At 40.6% G+C, this 24,652-nt stretch overlaps 3 protein-coding genes across 4 annotated transcripts in view; 1 reads left to right on the forward strand and 2 right to left on the reverse strand.

The window, feature by feature from the left end:
• Positions 1-2,334: 2,334 nt before the first annotated feature.
• On the reverse strand, positions 2,335-6,114 carry LOC120574175 (E3 ubiquitin-protein ligase TRIM21-like). The gene is made up of 2 exons (XM_039824423.1): positions 5,995-6,114; positions 2,335-4,475 (listed from the first exon to the last, which is right to left on the reverse strand). Exon 2 carries the CDS (start codon positions 4,464-4,466, stop codon positions 2,826-2,828), a length of 1,641 nt encoding a protein of 546 aa, XP_039680357.1. The 5' UTR covers positions 4,467-4,475; positions 5,995-6,114; the 3' UTR covers positions 2,335-2,825.
• Positions 6,115-8,884: 2,770 nt separating this feature from the next.
• On the reverse strand, positions 8,885-21,759 carry LOC120574032 (E3 ubiquitin-protein ligase TRIM39-like). 2 transcript variants are annotated; one of them, XM_039824155.1, is made up of 3 exons: positions 21,694-21,759; positions 17,921-18,821; positions 8,885-10,599 (listed from the first exon to the last, which is right to left on the reverse strand). In XM_039824155.1, exons 2-3 carry the CDS (start codon positions 18,810-18,812, stop codon positions 9,824-9,826), a joined length of 1,668 nt encoding a protein of 555 aa, XP_039680089.1. In that variant the 5' UTR covers positions 18,813-18,821; positions 21,694-21,759; the 3' UTR covers positions 8,885-9,823. The 2 variants fall into 2 exon arrangements, with proteins under 2 accessions (XP_039680089.1, XP_039680001.1); XM_039824067.1 differs by lacking the exon at positions 21,694-21,759 and having other exon boundaries at positions 8,889-10,531; positions 17,847-18,821.
• Positions 21,760-24,539: 2,780 nt separating this feature from the next.
• Positions 24,540-24,652, forward strand: part of LOC120565047 (actin-related protein 2-B-like) — an 18,724-nt gene continuing 18,611 nt past the window's right edge. The window contains exon 1 of the mRNA XM_039810365.1: positions 24,540-24,652. This exon is cut by the window's right edge and continues 12 nt beyond it. Coding sequence (XP_039666299.1) covers positions 24,617-24,652 — 36 coding nt within the window. The 5' untranslated portion in view covers positions 24,540-24,616.

A 24,652-nucleotide genomic window follows, 5' to 3' on the forward strand; every position in this document is an offset into this window, starting at 1 on the left:
TTGTTTGTGGAGTGACCTTGGGTGTCATGAAAGGCGCTTTAAATAAAATGTATTATTATTATTATTATTATTATTATTATTAATTAAATACTTTTGATGAAAAAGTGGCGATTCACTATGCATGAAAATTTTATAACCACTATAGCTCCCGCTTTAAACCAATGTTAGTGACGAGAACTGATCCTGTCTGTCTGTATGAGACGCTGCCTGTCCTGCCCATAGACAGTAAAATAATAAATGGACACATACTTCGACGGAGACCAGTGAAGGATATTTTTCCAGTGATGGCTGAGCATTACTGAGCTTGAAGACGTAGATGTGACGTGAGTAACCTGTCTGAAAGTGTGAAGTCTTCTGGTAGCTGTGCCGAGAGAAATCTCAATCATTCCCAATCTTACAGAGACGGAGAGCGTGAGTAGGAGCTGTCCATGATCGTAGGAGCAGGAGCAAAACGTTGCTGAAATATTTTGTTCCGATGCTTTCATGGACTCTCTATGGGCTTCTCCCTCGACTGTATGCCTCCATGTCTCCCTGATTGCCTGTGAGCTTGTCCTGACTATACGGTAATTTCTCTCATGTGTGACAGTAAGTCGCGTGGTTATGACAAAATCGTTAGCCTATTTTTACAAAAATGTCTGCTACGGAGCCATAACGTGAGGTACAAGGTAATGGAGCCTTTTATACATTGTCGTGTTTCTTTAGAAATAAACAACGGACAAATTGAGTCTTTAAACGCTTCAGATGTAAAGTTATTCGCTGTCAAAGTGACGCCAAAATGAATGGGAGTCAATGGGATGCTAACGGCAGGTGAGTGCTTGTTAGCCTCAGAATCTCCCCATAGGAGGTACGCTTTTCAGACGCTGGCTTACCCCCTTGGTCCTGCCGAGGAAAGAGCTGAGAATCCTCTTCTGTGTTTTGATTACTAAAAGATTTGATGACAAAACACTTTAAGAATTGCATTGCTTGCACTGACAGGGAACGTCCTGATTACATGGGCTACTTCGTAAAATGATGGCAGCAACTTGATGATTGCTCAGTAAGCATTAAGAAGTCCTCTGAAAATGCTGCATTTTCCATATAGGCTACAATACGACACTAAATAATAACTCAAGGCCGTGCACAAATATCTTCTCTATCTGTGATCGTTCCGGGGCTCCGTAAAGACGCACTGCAAACACACACTAAAACAGGCAATGTTGTCAAAATCATATTTTATAAATAAAACATGATGTCATAGAACTCCCTGCAGTAGCTTAATATGAGTGCATTTATGTTTCTAGTAATATAAAAGCCTAAAAACAAATATTAAATAAGGTGTATTTTAAGTTTTGATCTGCCAGGAATAGTTGTGGCTTTAAAAAGCTATTTACAGACTGTGAGGTGATTGTGAGACTTTTTCCTCTGCCAACCATTAAAGGAATTTCAAGTTGTCAGTCTCAAATCCAAGTGAAGTCTTCAGTAACTATTGTTCAAGTCACAAATCTTTTTTGGATTTCTTAAACTGAATCTGAAGTAATCAAATTCATGACTGCAGTCTAAAAATAATCACTTTACTTTAATCAGTGCGATCGACACGAGAGATGATTGGCAGAGTTTTTACCACCATCATTCAGACCAGGATTGAAGTATGGAAAGAGTATCTCAGTGAAGGAGCAGCCAGTAAAGGAGTAGATAAGAGCTGCAGCATCTACGTCATAAAAGGAGACCAGACCCTCCTCATAATCCACAAACACCCCCACCTTCTGAGGCCGAGACTTCAAATCAGCCTACTTAAACATGTTTTTTTTATATTTTACACATGACTTAAATCAATACAACTTTCTTGAACAGTTGCAGAGAAGATCTTCTTCCCTACGAAGAGTTTATATTTTTATTAGCAGTGTTATGTGCATGTTTTGTCCAGATTGGCATCAGCGCATGAAGAAGCAGCTTTTTAAGGCACCTCCAGGTGTACTTCTACTGATTCTGTCTGACTCCTTGCAGAGTCCTAAACTTCCTGACTTTTACTCATGATACAAAATACAGCTTCCCCTTTCCCCCTCTGCTCAGGCTTGGAGAAGCAAAAGACAGTTCCTTCCCCCTTCCCTGCAAGCTCTCTGTGACCAGTGATAGTCTCAACAAAGGAAGCAATTTGTTCTAGAAAAAAACACTTCTTTGGCTCTTAGCCAAAATCTCTTTTATTTGTGAAAACTGAATAAATCAGATTTGTTTTTATACAGATATCTTTATTATACACAGAGGTTAAGCACAAATTAACACAGCCAGTTTTTCAGCTTTCCCTTTTATTTTTTCTTGTGTATATACAGTATATATGTAAGTTTTAAGTATATATGTTTGATTTTCATGTAGAAAAAGAAAGACAAAACAATCTCGTAAATGAACAGGCTGTAAATCGTAAATGGAAATACTATCATTGGAAATATATAGTTTTGACAGACACATCTGTAGAACAAAGACCCCAAATTGCAGCGCAATTATATATTATAGGAGTTTCTTAGGACAACCCATAGCAAGTGCAGCTGATTTCATCAATAAATGTAAAATAATGGAAACATACTGTAAGTGGGACAGTATCTAAATTGACCATGAAATAAAACATCTCTCCCAATGTCGTCTCTCTCTTTTTCTCTTTCTCTTTTTGGGAGGGGGAAGACTATCAACAAATATAGTTCATTTCCAAGTCATAGGACGTTTGAGCAGATTTTGATAATGTTGAAATCATCAAGACCATGACTTGATCTTGAGTCCAAGTAAAAGCCAATAGTCCACACAAGGTGTTTACTTGTGTAATACTGAATATTTGTGTAGGCAGTAAAGTGATTAGTCTACTTAGTGTGACTGACAAGAGATATTGTCAGAGGTGTGGAGTTTTTACCACCATCATGAAGCCCAGGATTGAAGAATGGGAAGAGCTTGTCAGTGAAGGAGCAGCCAGTAAAGGAGTAGATAAGAGTTGCAGCATCTACGTCATAAAAGGAGACCAGACCCTCCTCATAATCCACAAACACCCCCACCTTCTGAGGAGGAGACTTCAGAGAGAGACGGACATCATAATCATCAAGAGCGTTGTATTCATTTCCTTTCCTCAACCATATAGTCCAGAAACCATCCTCAGGGCTCAGTGTGATCAGTCCCTTCCTGTTGATCGACTCTCTGGCCACTCCTAAATCCCATTCGGTTTTTCCTTTTACCTGAAGCTCATAGTAAAATCTGCCTGAAGGGAAACTCTGCTTTCCCAAGACACAAAGACTGGTAGAAAATCTCTCTTGGTTGTCTGGGAGATTCTTCTTCACATCACCATGATTCACTTGTTTCCCATCATCAGACAGGATGAGTTCAGGATGTGCTGTATCAGGATCAAGAGTCACATCCACTGCATACTGCTGGACCCTCTTCAGCTCAGCTTTAACCAGCTTCTTCATCTTTTTACTGAGTGTCTCCTCCAGCTGAGCCACAGCTCTCACCACAGTCCCCTCATATGATGGACGGACACTGACCTGCTTCCAGTCCTTGGTGGGTGGAGCAGCTTTCATGGACTGGAAGCTTTGAAGTAGATGGAGGTGGTCTTCAGAGTGTGAGAGCTGCACCACCTCAGTGCTTCTCTTGGTCAGGTCAGAGATTTCCTGTTCCAGCTCTTTGATGAAAGCTTCGGCCTGTTTTTCTGTTGTTTTCTGCTTCTCTTTGATCGTGTTGATGAGTTCATTCAGGCCTCTCTCAACAGACTCCTTCAGAGAAGTGAAGACCTGAACACCTTCTGCTATCTCTCTGTCTGCCTCTTCCTCACTGAGGTCGACTAAGTGTTTAATCTCCTGAATTTTTAGTCGTCTCTTCTGGATCATCTGCTGAATTTCAGCCTCTGTCTTCCCCAGCTCGACCTTCTTTCCTTCATATTCTTCTTTCATAGGAACAACATCATGCGTCTTGTGATCTAAAACAGTGCAGAGCATGCAGACACATGTCTGGTCGGTCTTACAGAACAGCTCCAGAGGTTTATCGTGCTTCGTACACATCCTGCCTTCCAGGTTCTCCACAGGGTCGATCAGCTGATGTCTTTTCAGACCTGACATTATCAGATGAGGCTCCAGGTGAGTCTCACAGTAGGAGACCAGACACACCAGGCAGGACTTCAGGGCCTTCAGTTTGGTTCCAGTGCAGATGTCACAGGTAACTTCTCCTGGTTTGGACTCTTGTTGCTCTGAGCTGCTGCTGCTGGCTTTCTGTTGAGCTGACTGTCTGAACTGAGCAACCATCCCAGAGATGAAAGTGTTGACGTGCAGCTCAGGCCTTGTGTTGAAAGCATTTTGACACATCGGACACAGGTACTGGTGTTTAGTATTCCAGTGTTCAGTGATGCAGTTTCTGCAGAAATTGTGTCCGCATGATGTGGTGACAGGATCAGTGAACACATCCAGACAGATGGAGCACAGAAAGTGAACTTCAGACAGTCGACAGCTGGCTTCAGCCATATCCACACACTGGGAACACAAATGAAAGTGTGAAAAAGTGCAAACATAATGTCTGTTTTTTTTTTGTTTGATGAAATCGTTTTGATTATACAATTCGAACACTAGAGACCACAGTATCTTAGCTGTGAGCAGTAGCTGACTTTGCAAGTCAAGATGAATTGCCACCAGAAGAAAACAACTAGCCACCTGCTTAAAGGAGCGTAATCAGATGGAATAATTCTGAAGAAAACAAAAACTGAGCCAGGCTTACTACTAAAAAAGGTATGACTAAGTTCATGTTTGGAATTTACCAAAAAGACTTGCATTTTGAGACACTAGTTATGAGTCAAGACAGGAAAGTCCCAAGTCTAACTGTATGTACACACTGCCGGTGACTTGAGCTTCTAAGTTACCGGAAGTCATTCATTTTCAATGGAAGCTTCTCTCAGCTGCAAGGAGCAGCAAATCTGTCGGCGTCGCGTTTTGGCCGTTTTGAGCGACCAGAGCATCAAGCAGAAAGTTTAAGTTTGGTGAACTTTATGGTAATGAGCTATGACGCGGTTCAGCGGCAAACGACCAGCAACCAATCAGAATATAGACGTCCTTCGCACTGGCTGATTCCGGAGAAACATACGATGTAAACTTTCGTTCCTACCAGAACATTAGTTCCGTGAAAATGGAGGAAAAGTTCATAATCACCATTGCTGGGTTCCCCTATCATTTATGATATGAGGTTGTTTGCATATAGGGACAAGTTAATGTTCTGCTCTAAACAGTCCGCTCACGGTGAAGTCCTGCACGGATCGAATGCTGCGGTTCAGCGGCTAACGAGCGAGCTAACTGCTAACAGACACCGCTGCGGCCAACAAACAATACAAATTCTGTCTTTATATATGTAATTTATAAAAGGTTTCTAGTGTCAATGTATTGGCCGTGCAGTGGCTGCTTGCGCTTTTTCTTCAATCGTGTGTTGAACATGATCAAACATTGAATCCACGTCAGAGTGCCCAAAGCGTCAAAAAGTTCCCCCGTACTTTTTGACAAGCGCCCTCGACAGGACGGCCAGAGTTTCTTTTGCAGCTCAAGTCGGCAGCGGTGTGTATGTACAGTAAAGTTTTGGTTTTCAAATCCTTGACAAGTTGTATTGTGTTTTGAGTTACAGTTAATGGCAATGCAAAATGTAAACACCAACAGTGTTACAGTAGTGGTGTATGCATGTACATTATTGGCCTCCTAAACATTTTAAAAGAGGATGTTTTTTTAACAACAGCACGTGGCAACTGTCAATTAAAAGTATTGTGTGCACAAACACTGGTGCATCTGAATGACTTATGCTATTATTTGAAAGTTTTTCACTGACAAACCCTTAAGGATAACGACATTAACTGAAAAAAAAATACTTCACAAAAGTAATTAATTTAATTATTTGATGTGCAGTTCCCATACTTCATGTAATAATAGGACACAAATAATTATATTGGGAACATTTCTGTTGCTTTTTAATGTAACAACAGTAAACATATATTAATATCATTACAGTTGTACTCACCAGTGTTTGTCAGAGACACTTCTATGCTGCGTAAAAAAGATCTGACGTACTCTCGAGTCTTTCTTTAGAGAGAAACAGAAAGACTGATCTCGACTTCAGCTCGACAGTCACTCTGACAAACTTTCAGTTTAATTTTAAGTGAAGTGAAACTGAACTCTGCCTTTCTTTGGTGTTTTGCTGTTTATACAAATAAAGAAATCCCAGCCGGCCAGCAGGATTTCCTGCCAGGATGCATTGCAATCCCGCCTCACCAGTGGCCTTACCCAAATCTTACCATCTTACTTGTTGTTGGCTGTACATAGCTATAGAGAAAGGGCGGCCACAGCATTTTCCTTTTCCTTTTCACTGATGCGGGTCATGTAAACAGCATATTCTGTTTGGATATTCCAAAATAAGTCTTATTCCAAATGTAGCATTTTTGATATTGTTTGGTTTTTATGTGTTTTTATGTGTTTGTTTATTTCTGTATGTGTTTTCTCTCTCTCCTCTGCCTCCTCCCTTCTGTGGAGGAGTCCTTTTTGTATGTAGCAACAAGCCTGTGGAATAGGTTACCAGGAAATCTAAAGCTGGTCAGAAGTTTAGGAGGTTTTAAGCAGGCACTGAAAAAATGGCTCAGATGCCAATCTTAGTATGTTTTTTTTAAATGACTGTATTGTCTTGATGGATGTATTTAATATATGTATGGATGTGATGATTGATGTTTGATCTGCTGCCACTTGCTCTAGGCCCTATGTTCCCACATTTCCGTTTTCATAAATTTGTATCAAATTGTATCCCTCTAACCCTAACCATAAACCCCTAACCCTTTATCCCACTAACCCTAACCCTACAAATTGTTGTGGGAGGATAGGGCTTACATTGAAGGGAAATGTAGGAACACAAGACCTAATTTTGAAAATGTCCTAGAAATGTGGGAACATAGGGCTGTGGGACCATAGGGCTGACCCCAGCTAAAACACTGGCTATGGAGAAGTAGCTACAACCTCACTTCAAAAGATGTGAATTGTCCCTTTAGTATTGCAGCTGTTAAAGGTGGAGCTCATTTTAATCTGGGTTGCTTACCATATAATAATGTATTGTCATGCATTAGTTGATGTAGGCCTGTGTTATGTATTAATAATCTAAATCTACAAAGTAACTTAATTAATCAACTAAAAGCACTAAAAAGTACAATATTTATCTCTGAGATGGTAGAAGTAGCCTAGCATAACATGGAAACACATTGAACTTTAGTACAGTACTTTTTACTCCACTCCACTAATCTAATACCTTGAGTTACCTTACAGAGTCATATTAATAATTCAACTCACGTCCCAGATTTTTCCAACTGCTTTTATTTCATTCTACAAACATGTAAAAAAAAATTTAATTAATGTGAGAAACACAGATTGTAAAAATGACATAGTATTCACGCATCTCTGTTACAATCCAGCATTTTTATATGTACACTGATCAGGCCATTAAAAGTACTGTATGCATACATTACACCTTTAATTTCTTGTTTCTGTGGAACTTTATGTCTTGATGTTTTGGCGATCTCGCAGACAGTTAATGCAGTATTTAGATTAAAGATAAAATTAGACTATAGCTAAAAAGATTAGACTATAGTTTAAAAAAAAAATGTAAGACACATTTATCAGATGCAATAATAAAGCTATGTGAAACTTATATTGAGTAACAGAGCAACGGTGGCGCTGCAAAATAGCCTCGTTTTGGTGGAACGTGTACTTTCAAAGGTTGAAATTCATATTGGACAGATAGTCTAGCTAGCTGTCTGGATTTACCCTGCAGAGATCTGAGGAGCAGTTAACCATAGTCCTCATAAATTCACCGGAGGTTAGAACGCCAACACAATTGCCGGCCGAATTTCTGGCGGCACCTGAACAATCCCAGAAAAGAAACATTGTCGATATAGACTACATTGAAGGTAAACATGCAGGCTGTTCTTATTAACCATTCGTACATCATTCGTACATTCGTTCACCTAACTGGCCCACCTGCTTCTCTTCATAATTGTTAGATTAATAATATATAACAAAGTAGAGGGAGGCAGGCCAGCACAGCCCGATCCGGCAGGGGGAGAGTTCTAAGCCCGAAAAAGCTACCTCTCCTTATGACCTGTCTCTCTTAGTTACCTGTTATAGTTACGCTGTTATAGTTCTAGACTGCCGGGGGACTTCCTTCCTTCCTTTGACACACTGAGCTGCTCTCTCCTCTCCCTTTCTATTACCATTACTATTTGTGTGCATCCCGTCCCAGAAATGCTTGTTACTAATCCTAGCTTCTGGGGAGTTTACTCCCCGGAGTCCTTATGTTTTTTCCCCCAGCGTATTTCCTTGGAGAATGTTGGCACCAAGATCCTGGTTGCAGCTGTCGCCGTGGTCCTGCTGCACTCCCTGCTAAGCTTTGCAGTGCCCTGCAGTGTCACGCTGCTTCCTGCTGAACCCTGCTGCTTCCTGCTACGTCCATCCATGCTCTGCTGGGCCACGCTACATCCTGTAACGCCCTGCAGCGCCCTGATATGACATGAACTACTACGACTACCATTTGTAGTCACTGTTCCATTGTTAATGTGACTATTATCGCCACTGTTCATCATATCCCCAACCGGCACCGTCAGACACCGCCTACCAAGAGCCTGGGTCTGTCCCAGGTTTCTTCCCAAGAGGGAGTTTTTCCTCGCCAATGTCGCACTGCTTGCTCTTGAGGGAATTACTGGAATTGTTGGGGCTTTGTAAATTATAGAGTGTGGTCTAGACCTACTCTATCTGTAAAGTGTCTCGAGATAACCTATGTTATGATTTGATACTATAAATAAATTGAATTGAATTGAATTGAATATAGTAGGGCTGCACGATTATGGCCAAATTGATAATCACAATTATTTTTTATCAATATTGAGATTATGATTATTCATTGATTTTAGGGACAAAATATTTTAATTGCACTTTCACATTTAAATAAACAGAGCACTGCTTTCCATCCATGTTGAGCTACAATCCTGCTAATGTACAAATATTTTGGATCAAATTAAGACTGGTCCTTATTTACAGTGGATCTCCTAGAAGCAACATATAAATAAAATTTGACTAAAACTTAAAAACTTAAATCAACAGAGCACTGCTTCCACTTTCATGTTGTGACTTAAAATATAGTTAAAACAAGGCTACGGTTCTACTCTGGACTGCAGCAGTCAGGAAGTCAGGAAAGTTTTTCACAGACAGCTCACCAAAAATGAAGCAAAAACATCTCAAATGCCCCCTGGTCGCTGGCTGTCAGTCTACGAAGCGCTTAATTCGATATGCAGCAGAGTTTATTATGAGCGGAGCATGCATTTTAAGTATCAGTATTGCAGGTGATAATGTTCATTTAATAGTGGGAATTTGATTAATTGTGCAGCCATATCATATAGCTACGAAAAGTAATGACTATTACTACTAAAGCACTGTAATTCCATGCCATGTACCCGGCTCAAAGTCACCTTTTGTCTGCTAAACTCAACTAGCAGCAGCCTCTAAAACGACTGACAGCTCACGGTGCTCTGAAGCCCACTCCTAGTAACCTTTTGTTGGCTAAATTGAACTGTAAAGGCCGCTAAACTTAACCAGGTTGTCACACGACCAGCTGGTGGACACCTAAATTCGTAGGAGATCATATTGATGGGCGTGCATAAGTTTCCATACGATATCTTACGAACCCGATTATATGCGTTGAAATATGATATAATACCAAAAAGCCAAAACCAGATAAATCAGAAAAAAGCCAAAATACAGTGACCGTTACCAAATAATATGTACTCTTATTTAAAGGTAATTGCTTTCATACAAAATCAAATAATTGTTCTACTCGGTCTCGTGCGATTGACAGGAGAGATGATCAGAGGGGCAGAGTTTTTACCACCATCATTAGGACAAGGACCGAGGTACAGGTAGAGCTTCTCAGTGAAGGAGCAGCCAGTAAAGGAGTAGATAAGAGCTGCAGCATCTACGTCATAAAAGGAGACGAGACCCTCCAGACAATCCACAAACACCCCCACCTTCTGAGGAGGAGACTTCAGAGAGAGAAGGACAGGAGGGTTAGCATTAGCTTGGTACTCATTTTCATTTCTCAATCCTATAGTCCAGTAACCATCCTCAGGGCTCAGTGGGATGTTCTCTTTCCTGTTGATTGACTCTCTGGCTACTCCTAAAGTCCACTTAGTCTTTTCTTTAACTTCAACCTCGAAGTAAAATCTGCCTGAAGAGGAACTCTGCTCTGAGAAACTCTGCTTTCCAAAAACACAAAGACAATTAGAAAATCTCTCTGGTTTGTCAGGGAGATTTTTCTTTACATCACCATGATTTACTTGTTTCCCATCATCAGACAGGATGAGATTAGGATGTGCTGTTTCAGGATCAAGACTCACATTCACTGCATACTGCTGGACCCTCTTCAGCTCAGACTCAAGTAGCTTTTTCCTGTTTTCACTGAGTGTTTCCTCCAGCTGAGCCACAGCTCTCACCACAGTCCCCTCATAGGTTGATGGATGGATGCTGACCTCTGTCCAGTCCCTGGTGGGTGGAATAGCTTTCATGGACTGGACACTCTGCAGAAGATAGAGGTGGTTTTTGGGGGGGGGGGGGGGGCCACATTGGGGGGTTTTTTTAAAAAGTGGTGGGTGTGTTTGTTCGGGTGGGGGGGGAGACTTGGGCCTGTTTTTCTTTTTCTTGTCTGCTGCTTCTCTTGAATTGTATCAATGAGGTCGTTCAGGCCTCTCTCAATGAACTCTATCAGAAATGTGAAGGCCTGAACACCTTCTGCTATCTCTGACTCTGCATTTTTCCTGCTGAAGTTGACTCTCTGTTTAATATTCCATATCCTTTGTTGTCGCTCTTTGATCATCTGCTGAATTTCTGCCTCTGTCTTCCCTAGCTTGGCCTTCTTTCCTTCATATTCTTCTTTCAGAGGAACAACATCATGCGTCTTGTGGTCTAAAACAGTGCAAAGCATGCAGACACATGTCTGGTCAGTCTTACAGAACAGCTCCAGAGGTTTATCATGCTTCGTACACATCCTGCCTTCCAGGTTCTGCACAGGGTCGATCAGCTGATGTCTTTTCAGACCTGACATGGTCAGATGAGGCTCCAGGTGAGTCTCACAGTAGGAGACCAGACACACCAGGCAGGACTTCAGGGCCTTCAGTTTGGTTCCAGTGCAGACGTCACAGGGAACTTCTCCTGGTTTGGACACTTGTTGCTCTGAGCTGCTGCTGCTGGCTTTGTGTTGAGCTGACTGTCTGAACTGAGCGACCATCTCAGAGATGAAAGTGTTGACGTGCAGCTCAGGTTTTGTGTTGAAAACCTTTTTACACATCGGACACAGGTACTGGTCATGGACAATCCAGTGTTCAGTGATGCAGTTTCTGCAGAAGTTGTGTCCACATGATGTGGTGACAGGATCAGTGAACACATCCAGACAGATGGGGCACAGAAACTGATCTTCAGACAGTCGACAACTGGCTTCAGCCATATCTACACACTGGGAACACAAATGAAAGTGTGAAAAAATGCAAACATAATGTCTGTTTTTTTGTTTCATGAAATGTTTGAGGAATTCAATCTTTTTTCTTATACACTTCGATAACTAGAGACCACAGTAGCTCAGCTGTGAGCAGTAGCTGACTTTGCAAGAGAAGATGAATTGCCACCAGAAGAAAACAACTAGCCACCTGCTTAAAGGAGTGTAATCAGATGGAATAATTCTGAAGAAAACAAAAACTGAGCCAGGGTTACTACTAAAAAAGGTATGACTAAGTTCATGTTTGGAATTTACCAAAAAGACTCCCATGTTGAGACACTAGTTATGAGTCAAGACAGGAAAGTCCCAAGTCTACAGTTTTGGTTTTCAAGTCCTTGACAAGTTGTATTGTGTTTTTAGTTATAGTTAATGGCAATGGAAAATGTAAACACCAACAGTGTTACAGTAGTGGTGTATGCATGTACATTATTGGTCTCCTTAACATTTTAAAAGAGGATATTTTTTTAACAACAGCACATGGCAACTGTAAATTAAAGGTGTTGTGTGCACAAACACTGGTGCATCTGAATGACTTATGCTATTATTTGAAAGTATTTCACTGACAAAACCTTTATGCCACCTTCCCACCGGCATTTGAAATCAGCTCCGATATGACGTGTCTGTTGGTCATCCGCATACGTTCAAAAAATTTAACTTTTGCGACAGGCAACGTACGGTTGCTATCCGACAATTCGAGCGGAAGTTACCGTTGCTATGGTACTGATAAACAAATCTGAATTCTTAACTTTTAATAAAATAAAAATAAATAATGATTTCATAACGATAAGTTGTCATGTAATGTTTTAATTTTCATGATTTCATAACGTTATTAGGGCAGTTAATACAACTGCTCGCGTTAGCTAATCGACGCTAACTAGTTAGCATTAGCTAACGTCAGCTAGCCGGAGCTCGCTAGCTCAAGTGAATTTATGTTATTCATTCAGACAGCATTCAGAGCAATACTTTTCTCCACGCAGCAGCCTTTCTGTTTATATCTCTATAGCCTTCAGATGAGAGGTCAGAGAGAATTGGACATTCGGACACTGACAGAATGAGTCACTATCTCCATAATTTTTTTTGTACTCCTGATTTCTACTATTCCGACGCTTTCAACGGTGCAGTACGACGTCCACTGGGGGCTGCAGGAGCTAATGAGGATCCTAAATTAACGAACAAACTGAATAATTTACTTCACAAAAGTTCCTGTTCGAGTAGCGTTGACTTTTGTCAAAGGAAGTTTGTCTCAGCTGCTTGACAGAAGACTCATGGCAACATTAAAAAGTGAAAATATGAGGGGCTCTCAATGTTGAAATAAAAGAAAGTAATTAATTTAATTATTTGTTGCGCAGTTCCCATACTTCACATAATAAAAGGACACAAATATTATATAATATAATAATAATTATATTGGGAGCGCCCAAGTGTGGCAGACATTTCTGTTGCTTTTTAATGTATCAACAGTAAACATTATATATTCATATTATTACAGTTTTACTCACCAGTGTTTGTCAGAGACACTTCTATGCTGCGGAAAAAGATCTGACGTACTCTTGAGTCTTTCTTTAGAGAGAAACAGAGAGACTGATCTCGACTTCAGCTCAGCAGTCACTCTGACAAACTTTCAGTTTAATTTTAAGTGAAGTGAAACTGAACTCTGCCTTTCTTTGGTGTTTATACAAGAAAAGAAATCCCAGCAGGCCAGCAGGATTTCCTGCCAGGATGCATTGCAATCCCGCCTCACCAGTGGCCTTACCCAAATCTTACCAGCTTACTTGTTGTTGATTGTACATAGCTATAGAGAAAGAGTGGCCACAGCATTTTCCTTCCAAATGTAGCATTTTTGTTATGGTTTGGTTTTTATGTGTTTTTTTTTCTGTATGTGTTTTCTCTCTCTCCTCTCCCTCCTCCCTTCTGTGTTTTTCCCTGCAGTGTGTGTGAGTGTAGCCTAGAAATGTAGACGCACCCTAGTGGCAGCAAATTTATTTTGCAGGCAGGGGGGTCTAGGCACTCTCTGTTGGCTTGTGAGCTGGAAAAAACAAATTTTGGTCAGGCCAATCACATCGTGTATAGAGTCGGTGGGCGGGGCTTATGGCTGCTGCTGCTGGTGAACAGAGGTCTTCTGGAAGACTTGGAGTTCAGCTTTTCTTTGAGAAAAGAACAAAGAACGGCACAGAAGTCATTCTTAAAAAAGGAAGATGTCTTCGGAGTTTTTCTGACCGGATACGGCAAAAGTTTAATCTATCAACTAGCTCCGCTACCTTCGTCGTTGCTCTGCCTGGTTGTAGCCATAGACTGTATATTATTAGTGTCTATGGTTGTAGTGCTATCCTATTGAGTGCAGAGGGAATTTGAAAGACAAAAGTTTATCCCGCCCCTCGGATTGAGCTCCGTCAATGGTGAGTTCCCAGACCCAACATCTGGATGTGGGTCTGGCTTGTCAGGCTAGTATGAGTGTGTTTAGCAGGAGGCGTGGCTGGCTTTCCCGTTATGAGCTGCAACGAGGCACACGTGGATTCAATCATTCACAATATTTTAACAGAGTGAGAGATGTTCACAGCTACTCCACTAGGGGCAGCTCGACTGATTTTGTACCTCCTAGAGTTAAGAGTAATTTAGGAAAGGAGTCCTTTTTGTATATAGCAACAAGCCTGTATAACATGTTACCAGGAAATCTAAAGATGGTCAGAAGTTTAGGAGGTTTTAAGCAGGCACTTAAAACAATGGCTCAGATGCCAATCTTAGTATGTTTTTTTATTACTGTTTTGTCCTGATGGATCTATTTAATATATGTATTTAATATATGTATGGATGTGATGATTGATGCTTGATCTGCTAACACTTGCTCTGCCCCCCATTACCATTTCTAGCCACTGGGGGACCATAGGCAGGCTGGGGGAATGCAAATTAATGTTAAAAAACCTGATAAAGTGAAGTTTTTATGCCATGGGACCTTAATTTATGGTGCAAAGCTGTATCGTATCTTATAACGAAAGGGTCAAATAAAATCAATCAATCAATCCATCAATCAATCACCTTCTCCATTTAAGCCGGTCATGTCTTTACTCCAGCACCAGTAATTCCATCTTGTTTAGTAGTGCTCCAGCGTTTGCGCTGCCTTCGACATTCTCTAGCACCAATCAGGTTCAATGTAATCTCGCTTTGCCAGACCCTCCTTCAAAGGGTGCTGAAGGAGGGTCTGGCTACTCCAAATAGCATTCGGGGATGGGAGGAAAACGTGCTCTGGTTTAATGGCATTTCTTTAAACCAATCAGAATTCTCATGGTGCTAAACTCTGCACAGAGCTGCTGCAAAATACTTGTGCGAGAGAAAACTCAGATTGGACAGATAGTCTAGCTAGCTGTCTGGATTTACCCTGCAGAGACCTGAGGAGCAGTTAACCATAGTCCTCACAAATCCACCGAATTTAAAATTCCAACACAAAGAAAGCGAAATATAGAAATATAGACTAGGTCCAATGCTACTGTACCAAAATAAGTGTTACATCTTGCTAGTAATTAATGAGTTTTTACTTATCTTTCAACTTAATATTATTAAGCCTGCAGGTGCAAAGTAGATTTCAAATAAATTCATAAAAACTCAATGATAACTTAGATTTCTTTTATTAAAGATATAAACAGTTATAATAAAATGTATACAAACTCATCTTGGTACTTTTTCTTATCCCCGTGAGTATATACTATGAAACCAATAACCAAACCTAAAGAATCAACCTTTTACCAGTTTAAAGGACAAAATAATAAACATATATCAACTATGACCTACAAAAAAAATGTAAATCACCCCATTCTCAACAGTATTAAAGCAAAGTATTTAGCTTAATTTACCGTAACTGAACAGCTTTGGAGTCATTGGAATGGTTATATGACTTTTTCGGGTTGAATGGTGGTCGTCTCGGGGTTAGGGTTAGGGGTTAGGGTATATATAGAAACCTGTAGGGGGAGCTCTATAGAGAAACCTGCCAGCAAAAAGACAGAAAACAGCGAAGAAATGGCCAAAACTGCATAGGGCCCCTTTAAGGCTCCTTTCTAATCTAATGTACAATCCAAAGCTTTAAAATGAATAACTGTATTTAAGACAGAAGTTATATGGTTAAATTGATTTCGCAACATCAGACTTAACCAAACGCTTGTCCCTCTTGTAAAGTTTAGGCCAGCTGATTCATTAATAAGAAAATGAAGATGATATAATATAATTAAAAAAAAGATTTTGATCATTTCCCATAACTAGTTTTTACATTACAAGAAATATCTTCTACTCTGAACAACAATTATACATACACATTATATTGTCTGTTTCTTAAAGGATTGACACCATAACATACTCAATATTTAATAACAACGGGTGGATCTGACAGGATTGGAGAGTTAATTATCATATTGGAAATTGTTGCAGCAGTTTGCAGCCAAGTAATGGGATGCATAAAGGTTGGGACATGTCAGTATACAACAAAAATATAGTTATGATCAGTGTCTAAAAGTCTTTAAAGGAGCAATATGTAATACTGACAGCTAGTGTTTAAAATGGGTACTGCAGTCCAAATTCAAAATACAGGAATTTGAAAATACAGTCTGTATTGAAAATACAGTCCTCTACCCTGGCTCCCACTCCCCTGACTCAATGTTCACAGGGTTTTGCCAGGTTGAGAACGCTGAAAAACATTTCATAAAGGTGAAGCTGCCGATGATGATGTTAGCAACACAAATATTATATAAAGTAACATACCATACATTACAGTGCGACTTGCAGAGAACGTAAGCTGTGTCCCATTTCAGGCTATGCTGTTGTTTTGCCAAATTAAATAATATAATTTCATTATGAGGAAGTCAAATGTGAGGTTTCTTTCAAATGTCTATCACGGTGGGTGTTGCCGAGGTAGTAAACAGCCATGGCCTGCCTGTCTGCCCCTCCAGTAACGTTAGCAGTTAGCGTGTGTTAGCATGGCGGCATTAGCAAGCACCAGTCGGGATCACTTCACTGGCTGTGTCTCAATGTCAATGCTAACTAACTAAATAACTAACTAACTAACTAACTGTAAAGTTGAAATTACAGAAAATGCCTCATTCCTACTAGTAGCTGTGATAAATTAGTTAAGCTCAGTGATTACCTGTTGAGGAGTAAATAAACCAACTTGGTGTCTATCTTAAAGTCCTTTTGGGCTCTAAGCTGTCTCCATCTTTCAAAAACATTGCCAATATTTACTCGCGTTTCACCACATCTCTAGTCATGCAACTCTTTAGAAAGATGCCAAGGTTTTTTGGGTCAGGATGAACAAATCTATCTCTTTTGATACAATTTGTTTGGTTGTTTCATGGCTGTCCAAACACCCCCACACACACACACACACACACACACACACACAACACACACACACACACACACACACACACACACACACACACACACACACACACACACACACACACACACACACACAGTCCAAAACAAAGACAGACATTGCAGACTGGAATGGAAATTCCAAAGGAGAAAATACTGGCTTTAGCATTAGTGTCAGAAAAGGACTATTTAATACAGTAAATATATTACATGTTGCTCCTTTAACATTGTCAGGCTCAAATCCAAGTGAAGTCTTAGAAACTAAAGTCAGGGTTTATTTAAAAATGAGTGATGATCAGAGGTGCAGAGTTTTTACCGCAATCATTCAGACCAGGATTGAAGTATGGGAAGAGCTTCTCAGTGAAGGAGCAGCCAGTAAAGGAGTAGATAAAAGCTGCAGCATCTACGTCATAAAAGGAGACCAGACCCTCCTCATAATCCACGAACACCCCCACCTTCTTAGGCCGAGACTTCAGAGAGAGAAGGACAGGAGGGTCAGCAAGAGCTTTGTATTTAATTTTTTTCCTCAACCATATAGTCCAGTAACCATCCTCAGGGCTCAGTGGGATGTCTTCCTCCCTGTTGATCGACTCTCTGGCCACTCCTAAATCCCAGTCAGTCTTTCCTTTAACTTGAACCTCAAAGTAAAAACTGCCTGAAGAGAAACTCTGCTCTCCTAAAACACAGGGATTGAGAGAAAATCTCTCTGGGTTGTTTGGGAGATTTTTCATTACATCACCAGAATTCACTTGTTTCCCATCATCAGACAGGATGAGTTTAGGATGTGCTGTATCAGGATCAAGAGTCACATCCACTGCATACTGCTGGACCCTCTTCAGCTCAGCTTTAACCAGCTTCTTCATCTTTTTACTGAGTGTCTCCTCCAGCTGAGCCACAGCTCTCACCACAGTCCCCTCATATGATGTTGGACAGACGTTGACTTCTGTCCAGTCCTTGGTGGGTGGAGGTTGTTGGATGTTTAGGGACTGGACACTCTGGAGAAGATGGAGGTGGTCTTCAGAGCGTGAGAGCTGCTCCACCTCAGTGCTTCTCTTCATCAGCTCAGAGATTTCCTGTTCCAGCTCTTTGATGAAAGCTTGGGCCTGTTTTTCTGTTGTTTTCTGCTTCTCTTTGATCGTGTTGATGAGCTCATTCAGGCCTCTCTCAACAGACTCCATTAGAAAAGTGAAGACTTGAACACCTTCTGCTATCTCTATGTCTGCATCTTCCGCACTGAGGTTGACTGAGTGTTTGATCTCTTGAATCTTCAGTCGTCTTTTCTGGATCATCTGCTGAATTTCAGCCTCCAGCTCTGCCTTCTTTTCTTCATATCCTTCTTTCAGAGGAATAACATCATGCATCTTGTGGTCTGAAACATGGCAGAGCATGCAGACACATGTCTGGTCGGTCTTACAGAACAGCTCCAGAGGTTTATCGTGCTTCGTACACATCCTGCCTTCCAGGTTCTCCACAGCGTCGATCAGCTGATGTCTTTTCAGACCTGACATTGTCAGATGAGGCTCCAGGTGAGTCTCACAGTAGGAGGCCAGACACACCAGGCAGGACTTCAGGGCCTTCAGTTTGGTTCCAGTGCAGACGTCACAGGGAACTTCTCCTGGTTTGGACACTTGTTGCTCTGAGCTGCTGCTGCTGGCTTTCTGTTGAGCTGACTGTCTGAACTGAGCAACCATCCCAGAGATGAAAGTGTTGATGAGCAGCTCAGGTTTTGTGTCGAAAACCTTTTTACACATCGGACACAGATACTGGTCATTAGTATTCCAGTTTTCCGTGATGCAGTTTTTGCAGAAGTTGTGTCCACATGATGTGGTGACAGGATCAGTGAACACATCCAGACAGATGGGGCAAAGAAACTGAACTTCAGACAGTCGACAACTGGCTTCAGCCATATCTACACACTGGAAACACAAATAAAAGTGTGAAAAAAATGCAAACATAATGTTTTTTTTGTTTGATGAAATGTTTTTCTTTACATTTCGAACACTAGAGACCACCGTAGCTTAGCTGTAAGCAGTAGCTGACTTTGCAAGAGAAGATGAATTGCCACCAGAAGAAAACAACTAGCCACCTGCTTAAAGTGATGGTTCGGAGTAATTTCACCCTAGGCTGCTTTGCACCTTGACCTCGAGCCAAACAACCCCCCATAAGCTTTTTTCCCTTGTTATAACGTTGGTAGAGTTAGCGTTATCAGCTGGTCAGCTTAGTGGTCTAATGTTTGTATCTCGTAAAGTACCCCACTAATAATGCCCGGAATGATACCAAACGTCTACAGTAGTACAAATAGATTCGGTACTTACAAAATGAGGCATTTGGAAAGTTTGTAACTACACCAGAAGTATATTTAAATAACACTTGCCTGATGGATAATGTGGTGGCAAATTTTATTTTAACCATTTACTTTAATGATTGTTTTATAATGCTACAAGATTTAGCTTCTTCATGTGTAGATTCAAAAGGCTCCAAGTGAAATAGCTGGCAACCGTGAACTTTCAGCCTAGAAGAGTTTTTCCTTTAAGGAACTCCAGCTTCTCATTTGTTTTAACTTTTAGCAGATAAAGTGAAGAAGGCCATAGAACTGTCTGAACCGTGTCTCCTTCTGCCTCCTGAGATAAACTGTTGTTTAGGCTAATGAAAAGAACAGGAGCAGAGGGGAAGGTGATCAACTTTGGCCATGCTAGAAGATACATTTAGAGGGGTGGCTTAACAGAGGTTTTCACTATATGATGTGTGGATGTTTAGACTTTAGGTTAGAAAGACATTTTCAGTTGTGCTGCGTGTACCTTTGAATCTGTGTTTTCTCCATTTGCAAATGTAAATAAATACTCAAAGACCAAACTTTGGTTTAATTCTCAAACGGTCGTTATTCGTTTTCATTTTGATCATTGATATTTCTAAACGCTGCTGCTTCATAGGAAAACTTCCACCACAATTATCCTCTTGGCTGCTACTGTGCTATTGCGCGAGATCACGCACAGAGCACAACATCTATTGCCGGAAAAGACTACTGGAGAAGAAGATCCAAAAGCGAGTGAACAGCAGAAGCAGCTACTGCAGCGTGAGGCGATAGGACAAGATGCCACACAGTTGGATATATCCCGGCTGCGGTTTAAAAGCAATAGATGTTGTGCTCTGTGTGCAGAGCTGTATAGTAACGAAGTAGAACTACTTCACTACTCTACTTAAGTACTAAAAGGCTGTATCTGTACTTATTTTTTTCTCCTACTTCCACTTTTACTTGAGTACATATTTTGGATGAATGAAATACTTTTACTCTGATACATTTTTTATGTGTTGCGTAGTTACTCATTACTGTTGGGAATTCCTCACGCTACGGAGACTGTGTAGTTACAGTTAATTACGTAATTTACGTAAGAAATCCCCGAGATCGGGTCGTGTTTCTTTTCATTACGGTTGGCAGTTCAGAAGTCAGAGATGATGTAAGTTTGTACTCTTTCTATTTAGCTATTGTTGCAGCAGATGAAGCTATTCCTGAGTTGTTTCAGCCTGAAGTGAGTCTTGAATGTTTGACCCTGTGATGTGAAGCTAGTTTATGCTAGTTTATCTGGATGTTGCTAGCTTGCTAACTTTCCTGTAGCTACATCACACATGTTACTAGCTAGCTAGTGTGTGATACGTTTTGGGGGGCTTTAATTGTTACTGTGCTTGAGAGGATTTTCATTTTACTTGCACAGTGTGATAATTGTTCATTTTATTTCAGTATTTGTTAATATTTGTTATTTTTAATATTTGTTAATTCCTTTGGCTACAGCCTTAGGCTAAACATTTGACATGATATAAACAATATGATATTCAAACTTTTGACTGCTTTCTTTAATAACTACATAACACAATACTTGTACTTTTACTTTCAGTACTTGAGTAGTAGATTTTAAAATAAACTACTTGCAATACTTAAGTACAAAAAATGTTGAATACTTTAGTACTTCTACTTAAGTGTTGTGCTTAAAGAGCACTTCTACTTCTACTCAAGTCACTTTTTTGATAGAGCACTTGTACTTTTACTCAAGTATGGATCTCTAGTACTTTATACACGTCTGTCTGTGTGTGATCTCGCACAATAGCGTGGTAACAGCCAAGAGGAGTATCCATCAGGCAAGTGTTATTTAAATATACTTCTGGTGTAGTTACAAACTTTCTAATGCCTCATTTTATAAGTACAGAAACTATTTGTACTACTGTAGACGTTTGGTATCATTCCAGGCATTATTAGTGGGGTAATTTACGAGATACAAACGTGGATCCATTAGTCATAACAAGGGGAAAAAAGCTTATGGGGGGTTGTTTGGCTCGAGGTCAAGGTGCAAAGCAGCCTAGGGTGAAATTACTCCGAACTATCACTTTAAAGCAGCGTAATCAGATGGAATAATTCTGAAGAAAACAAAAACTGAGCCAGGCTAACTACTAAAAGGAGTGTGACTCCTTAGCCGACAGTCGACAACTGGCTTCAGCCATATCTACATACTGAAAACAAAAGGGAAAATGTGAAAAATTGCAAACATATCTTGCTTTTTGCTTGATGTTTGAGTAAATAAAAAGGAATATTTAAACAATTAGAACACTAGCTTCACACAAACTCTCAGTTGAGGTACCGTGGGTTGCTAATGTTACAACCACCTACGGTAGCTCAACTCTTAGACATTACTCTTTGAAATGTCAATTATGAAAAGAGAGCAACATCCTGTCCAAGTATAGCTGAATATTAGTGTTAACGCTGGTAGTTGACATGTACATATAATCACTTGTACTCACCAGTGTTTGGCGGCGCCTTTGCTGTAGAAATTGCTGTGTTGTTAAAATAAACTTAATAGACTCAGTTTAGTTTTTGTTAGCTTTCTCTCTGCTGTTGCTCTGACAAACTTTAGTTTCTTTTTGGATGCTTGTGACGTTACAACAGGTGTAACTACATAGCAGAGAAGTCATCTGGGAGTGCCAGCAAATGTCTTTTGGTTTTCATTGAACATGTTTCCCTGTTGACTGAATGTTTTTAATAGCAGATATGTATAACTCATTACAGACAAGCCAACACCTGACCATATATAACTTCCTCCCAAACAGAAATCAGCTCCCAAACATGAACTTGATACTTTACACATGACTCAAATTGATGCAACTTTCTTGAAAAGTTGCAGCGAAGTTCTTCTTCCCAATATGAAGTTCATATTTTTATAAGCAGTTTTATGTGCACATTTTATTCGGATTGGCACCATGGCGTAGCCTGGAAATCCAGACCCAAATCCGAAAGATTAAGGGTCTGGCATTGAGTAATGAAAATGGCCCAACTCGAGGGGCGGCACCAAGCATGCGTTTGAAAATCTCACTGCACGCAATTGGATAACACTACGACCAATCACAACAATACACAGGGTGACGTATCAGAGCGTACCCATACGCTTAGCTACCAGCGGAGCTAACTGGTAGATTAAACTGTCGTCATCTGTTTAGCTCGCCTCTGGCCCGCCTGTATCAGATACACCGATGTTATTGGTGCAGCTCGGCTACAAGGGCATAGTTAATGAGCATCATTACTCAATGCCAGAGTGACTCGCTGAGCAAATTCAAATTGTGCTCTCACGAGAATTTCCAGGGTAATCATGGCGAGGGGAGAAGTGGCTTTTTAAAGCACCCTTTAGGGCCCTGAAGTTGCTGACTTTAACTTGTGCTGCAAAATACAACTTCCCCTTTCCCCCTCTGCTCAGGGACAGTAACTTTCCTCTCCACTGCAAGCTCTCTGCGCCCGATGATAGTTTTAAAAAGGGAAGCAGTGTGTCCTAGAAAAACATTTCTTTGGTTCTTTCCCAAATCAGCTTTCATACACAGTCATGAAAACTGAATAAGTCAGATTTTTTTATACAGCTCTCTTTATCAAATTACTTGTTTGTTTACGCCAGGGGGGGTCAAACTCATTTTCCCAGAGGGCCACACTGTAAAAAGAGAATCAGACATGGAGAGTTTATTTGTTTTTGTTCTGACTTTTTTGTGGCATTCTCAGACATTTGTCACCTTTTTGTAAATCTGTTGCTTTTTCCGACATTTTTGTACACTTTTTGTCGCATTTTTGTCGACATGAAGGCCTACAAAAGTCATCAAAAGAGTTCCTTAGCCATCAGAGAATTTAGCAAATCAAGCAAAATAATTTTCTCAGCCTGAATATGAAAACTCTCTGAGTCTTAAGGCCGGGACACATCAGGCCGATTATCGGCCGTGGGACAGTCTGGCGAGGTCAGTGACTCGAGTCTGTTCGGTGTGTCCCGTGCCGTCGTCCGTCTGGGGGGGGGGGGGCTGTCGGCGTTCATTTTGGCCGACCTGACATGTTCGGTCGGAGGCAGGGAAATCGGGACTCACCCGGAAATGACGAGCAGGATGAGGTGACTCTCTCAAAATCTGATGGAAATCTTTTAAACTGACCTTTGTTGAGCTGAAATGAAGACAGATTCAGCAACTGCATACACACACACACACACACACACACACACACACACACACACACACACACACACACACACACACACACACACACACACACACACACACACACACACACACACACACACACACAGCCTATTTCTCTCTTCAAATGTTTACAGAAACATGTTTCAGTGAACTATTTTAGTACAATATGAGATCATATTCTGAACGAGCCGCCATGACGGTCTGGCTTTGAATTTCCGGAGAAAACAAACCCCATGTGACGCTTTCGTCCAATCAGCTGCCGGTTTTCATTTCCTGGGCAACATTACAGATTAGCGCCGCCTGCTGTTATAGAGATGTATGACGTCTCGTCTCCTCTCGTCTTTTTGGTCTGTTCTGTCATCGGCTATATGTGTCTACACCATCAGAGTCGGCAAATCTGCCAAATTCTGCTTTGAATGACACGTAATTGCATTTTTAATTGTGTTTCTGGTTTGGCGCACAACCAGGCGGGCCAAAATGTATTGTGAACCCAAATTGATATATACGGGCTGGATCTAAATCTGCAAAGATTCTGGATGGCTCTCGAAATTCATGCCTGTTGATAACTATTGTAGTTTTTGTAAAACAGAACAGGAGTCGTTACAACAAACATACAATCACACTTGAAGGGAAACGTATTATTACCTATTTTGAATGTAAACATGGAAAGTTGTGTAATATTGTAAATCTCTTGATTTTATTAGGTAAGTATCATATCCACGAGGCAAAATTTTCCAGTTCATCACCGTGTTTCTAACTATTCCAAGTTGAATTTGACATGTACTTTGAGTCTGTTAAGTTGGTATCCAATAAGAAAGCTATATTAATATCTGATATCTACTCAAACCTCTTTTAAGTGCCCCTGCTTGTCTTTATTTTTAACATTCTTGAAAGTCTGTCTCTCTTTGTTTCCTTTATTTTCCTCCGTTTAAGACTACTATTTTCTTTTTCACTTTCATATATTGTTTGTACATATTTTTGTATCCTATTTGTTTACGTACTGCGATGATTTAATTTCTGTAAATTGTCTCTTGAAATAAAGTTTAAATAAATAAAATAAAATAATGAATAAAAAATAAAATGAAGGTTCTGGGTGATGCTTTTATTCTGAAGGAATCACACCTCAAGTGATAGGTGTAGCTGCTTCCGGCGGTTGTTTAGCTTGACGTCAGGGTGCAGGCAGTGGGAGGCTGCTGCTGCTGCAGGATTCAGGGGACAAAACATGGACAGTCAAGGGAACAAAGTCGTGGTTTGTGAC

Source organism: Perca fluviatilis, chromosome 1 (assembly GCF_010015445.1).
Source record: "Perca fluviatilis chromosome 1, GENO_Pfluv_1.0, whole genome shotgun sequence".
Classification (NCBI taxonomy): domain Eukaryota; kingdom Metazoa; phylum Chordata; class Actinopteri; order Perciformes; family Percidae; genus Perca; species Perca fluviatilis.

Coding starts and splice junctions, on each gene's coding strand:
- LOC120574175 (XM_039824423.1), bottom strand. CDS start 4,466: ATGGCTGAAGCCAGCTGTCGACTGTCTGAAGTTCACTTTCTGTGCTCC.
- LOC120574032 (XM_039824067.1), bottom strand. CDS start 18,812: ATGGCTGAAGCCAGTTGTCGACTGTCTGAAGTTCAGTTTCTTTGCCCC. Junction 10,532..17,846: donor CCACCAAGGACTGGACAGAA/GTCAACGTCTGT, acceptor GACTGGACAGAG/GTCAGCATCCATCCATCAAC.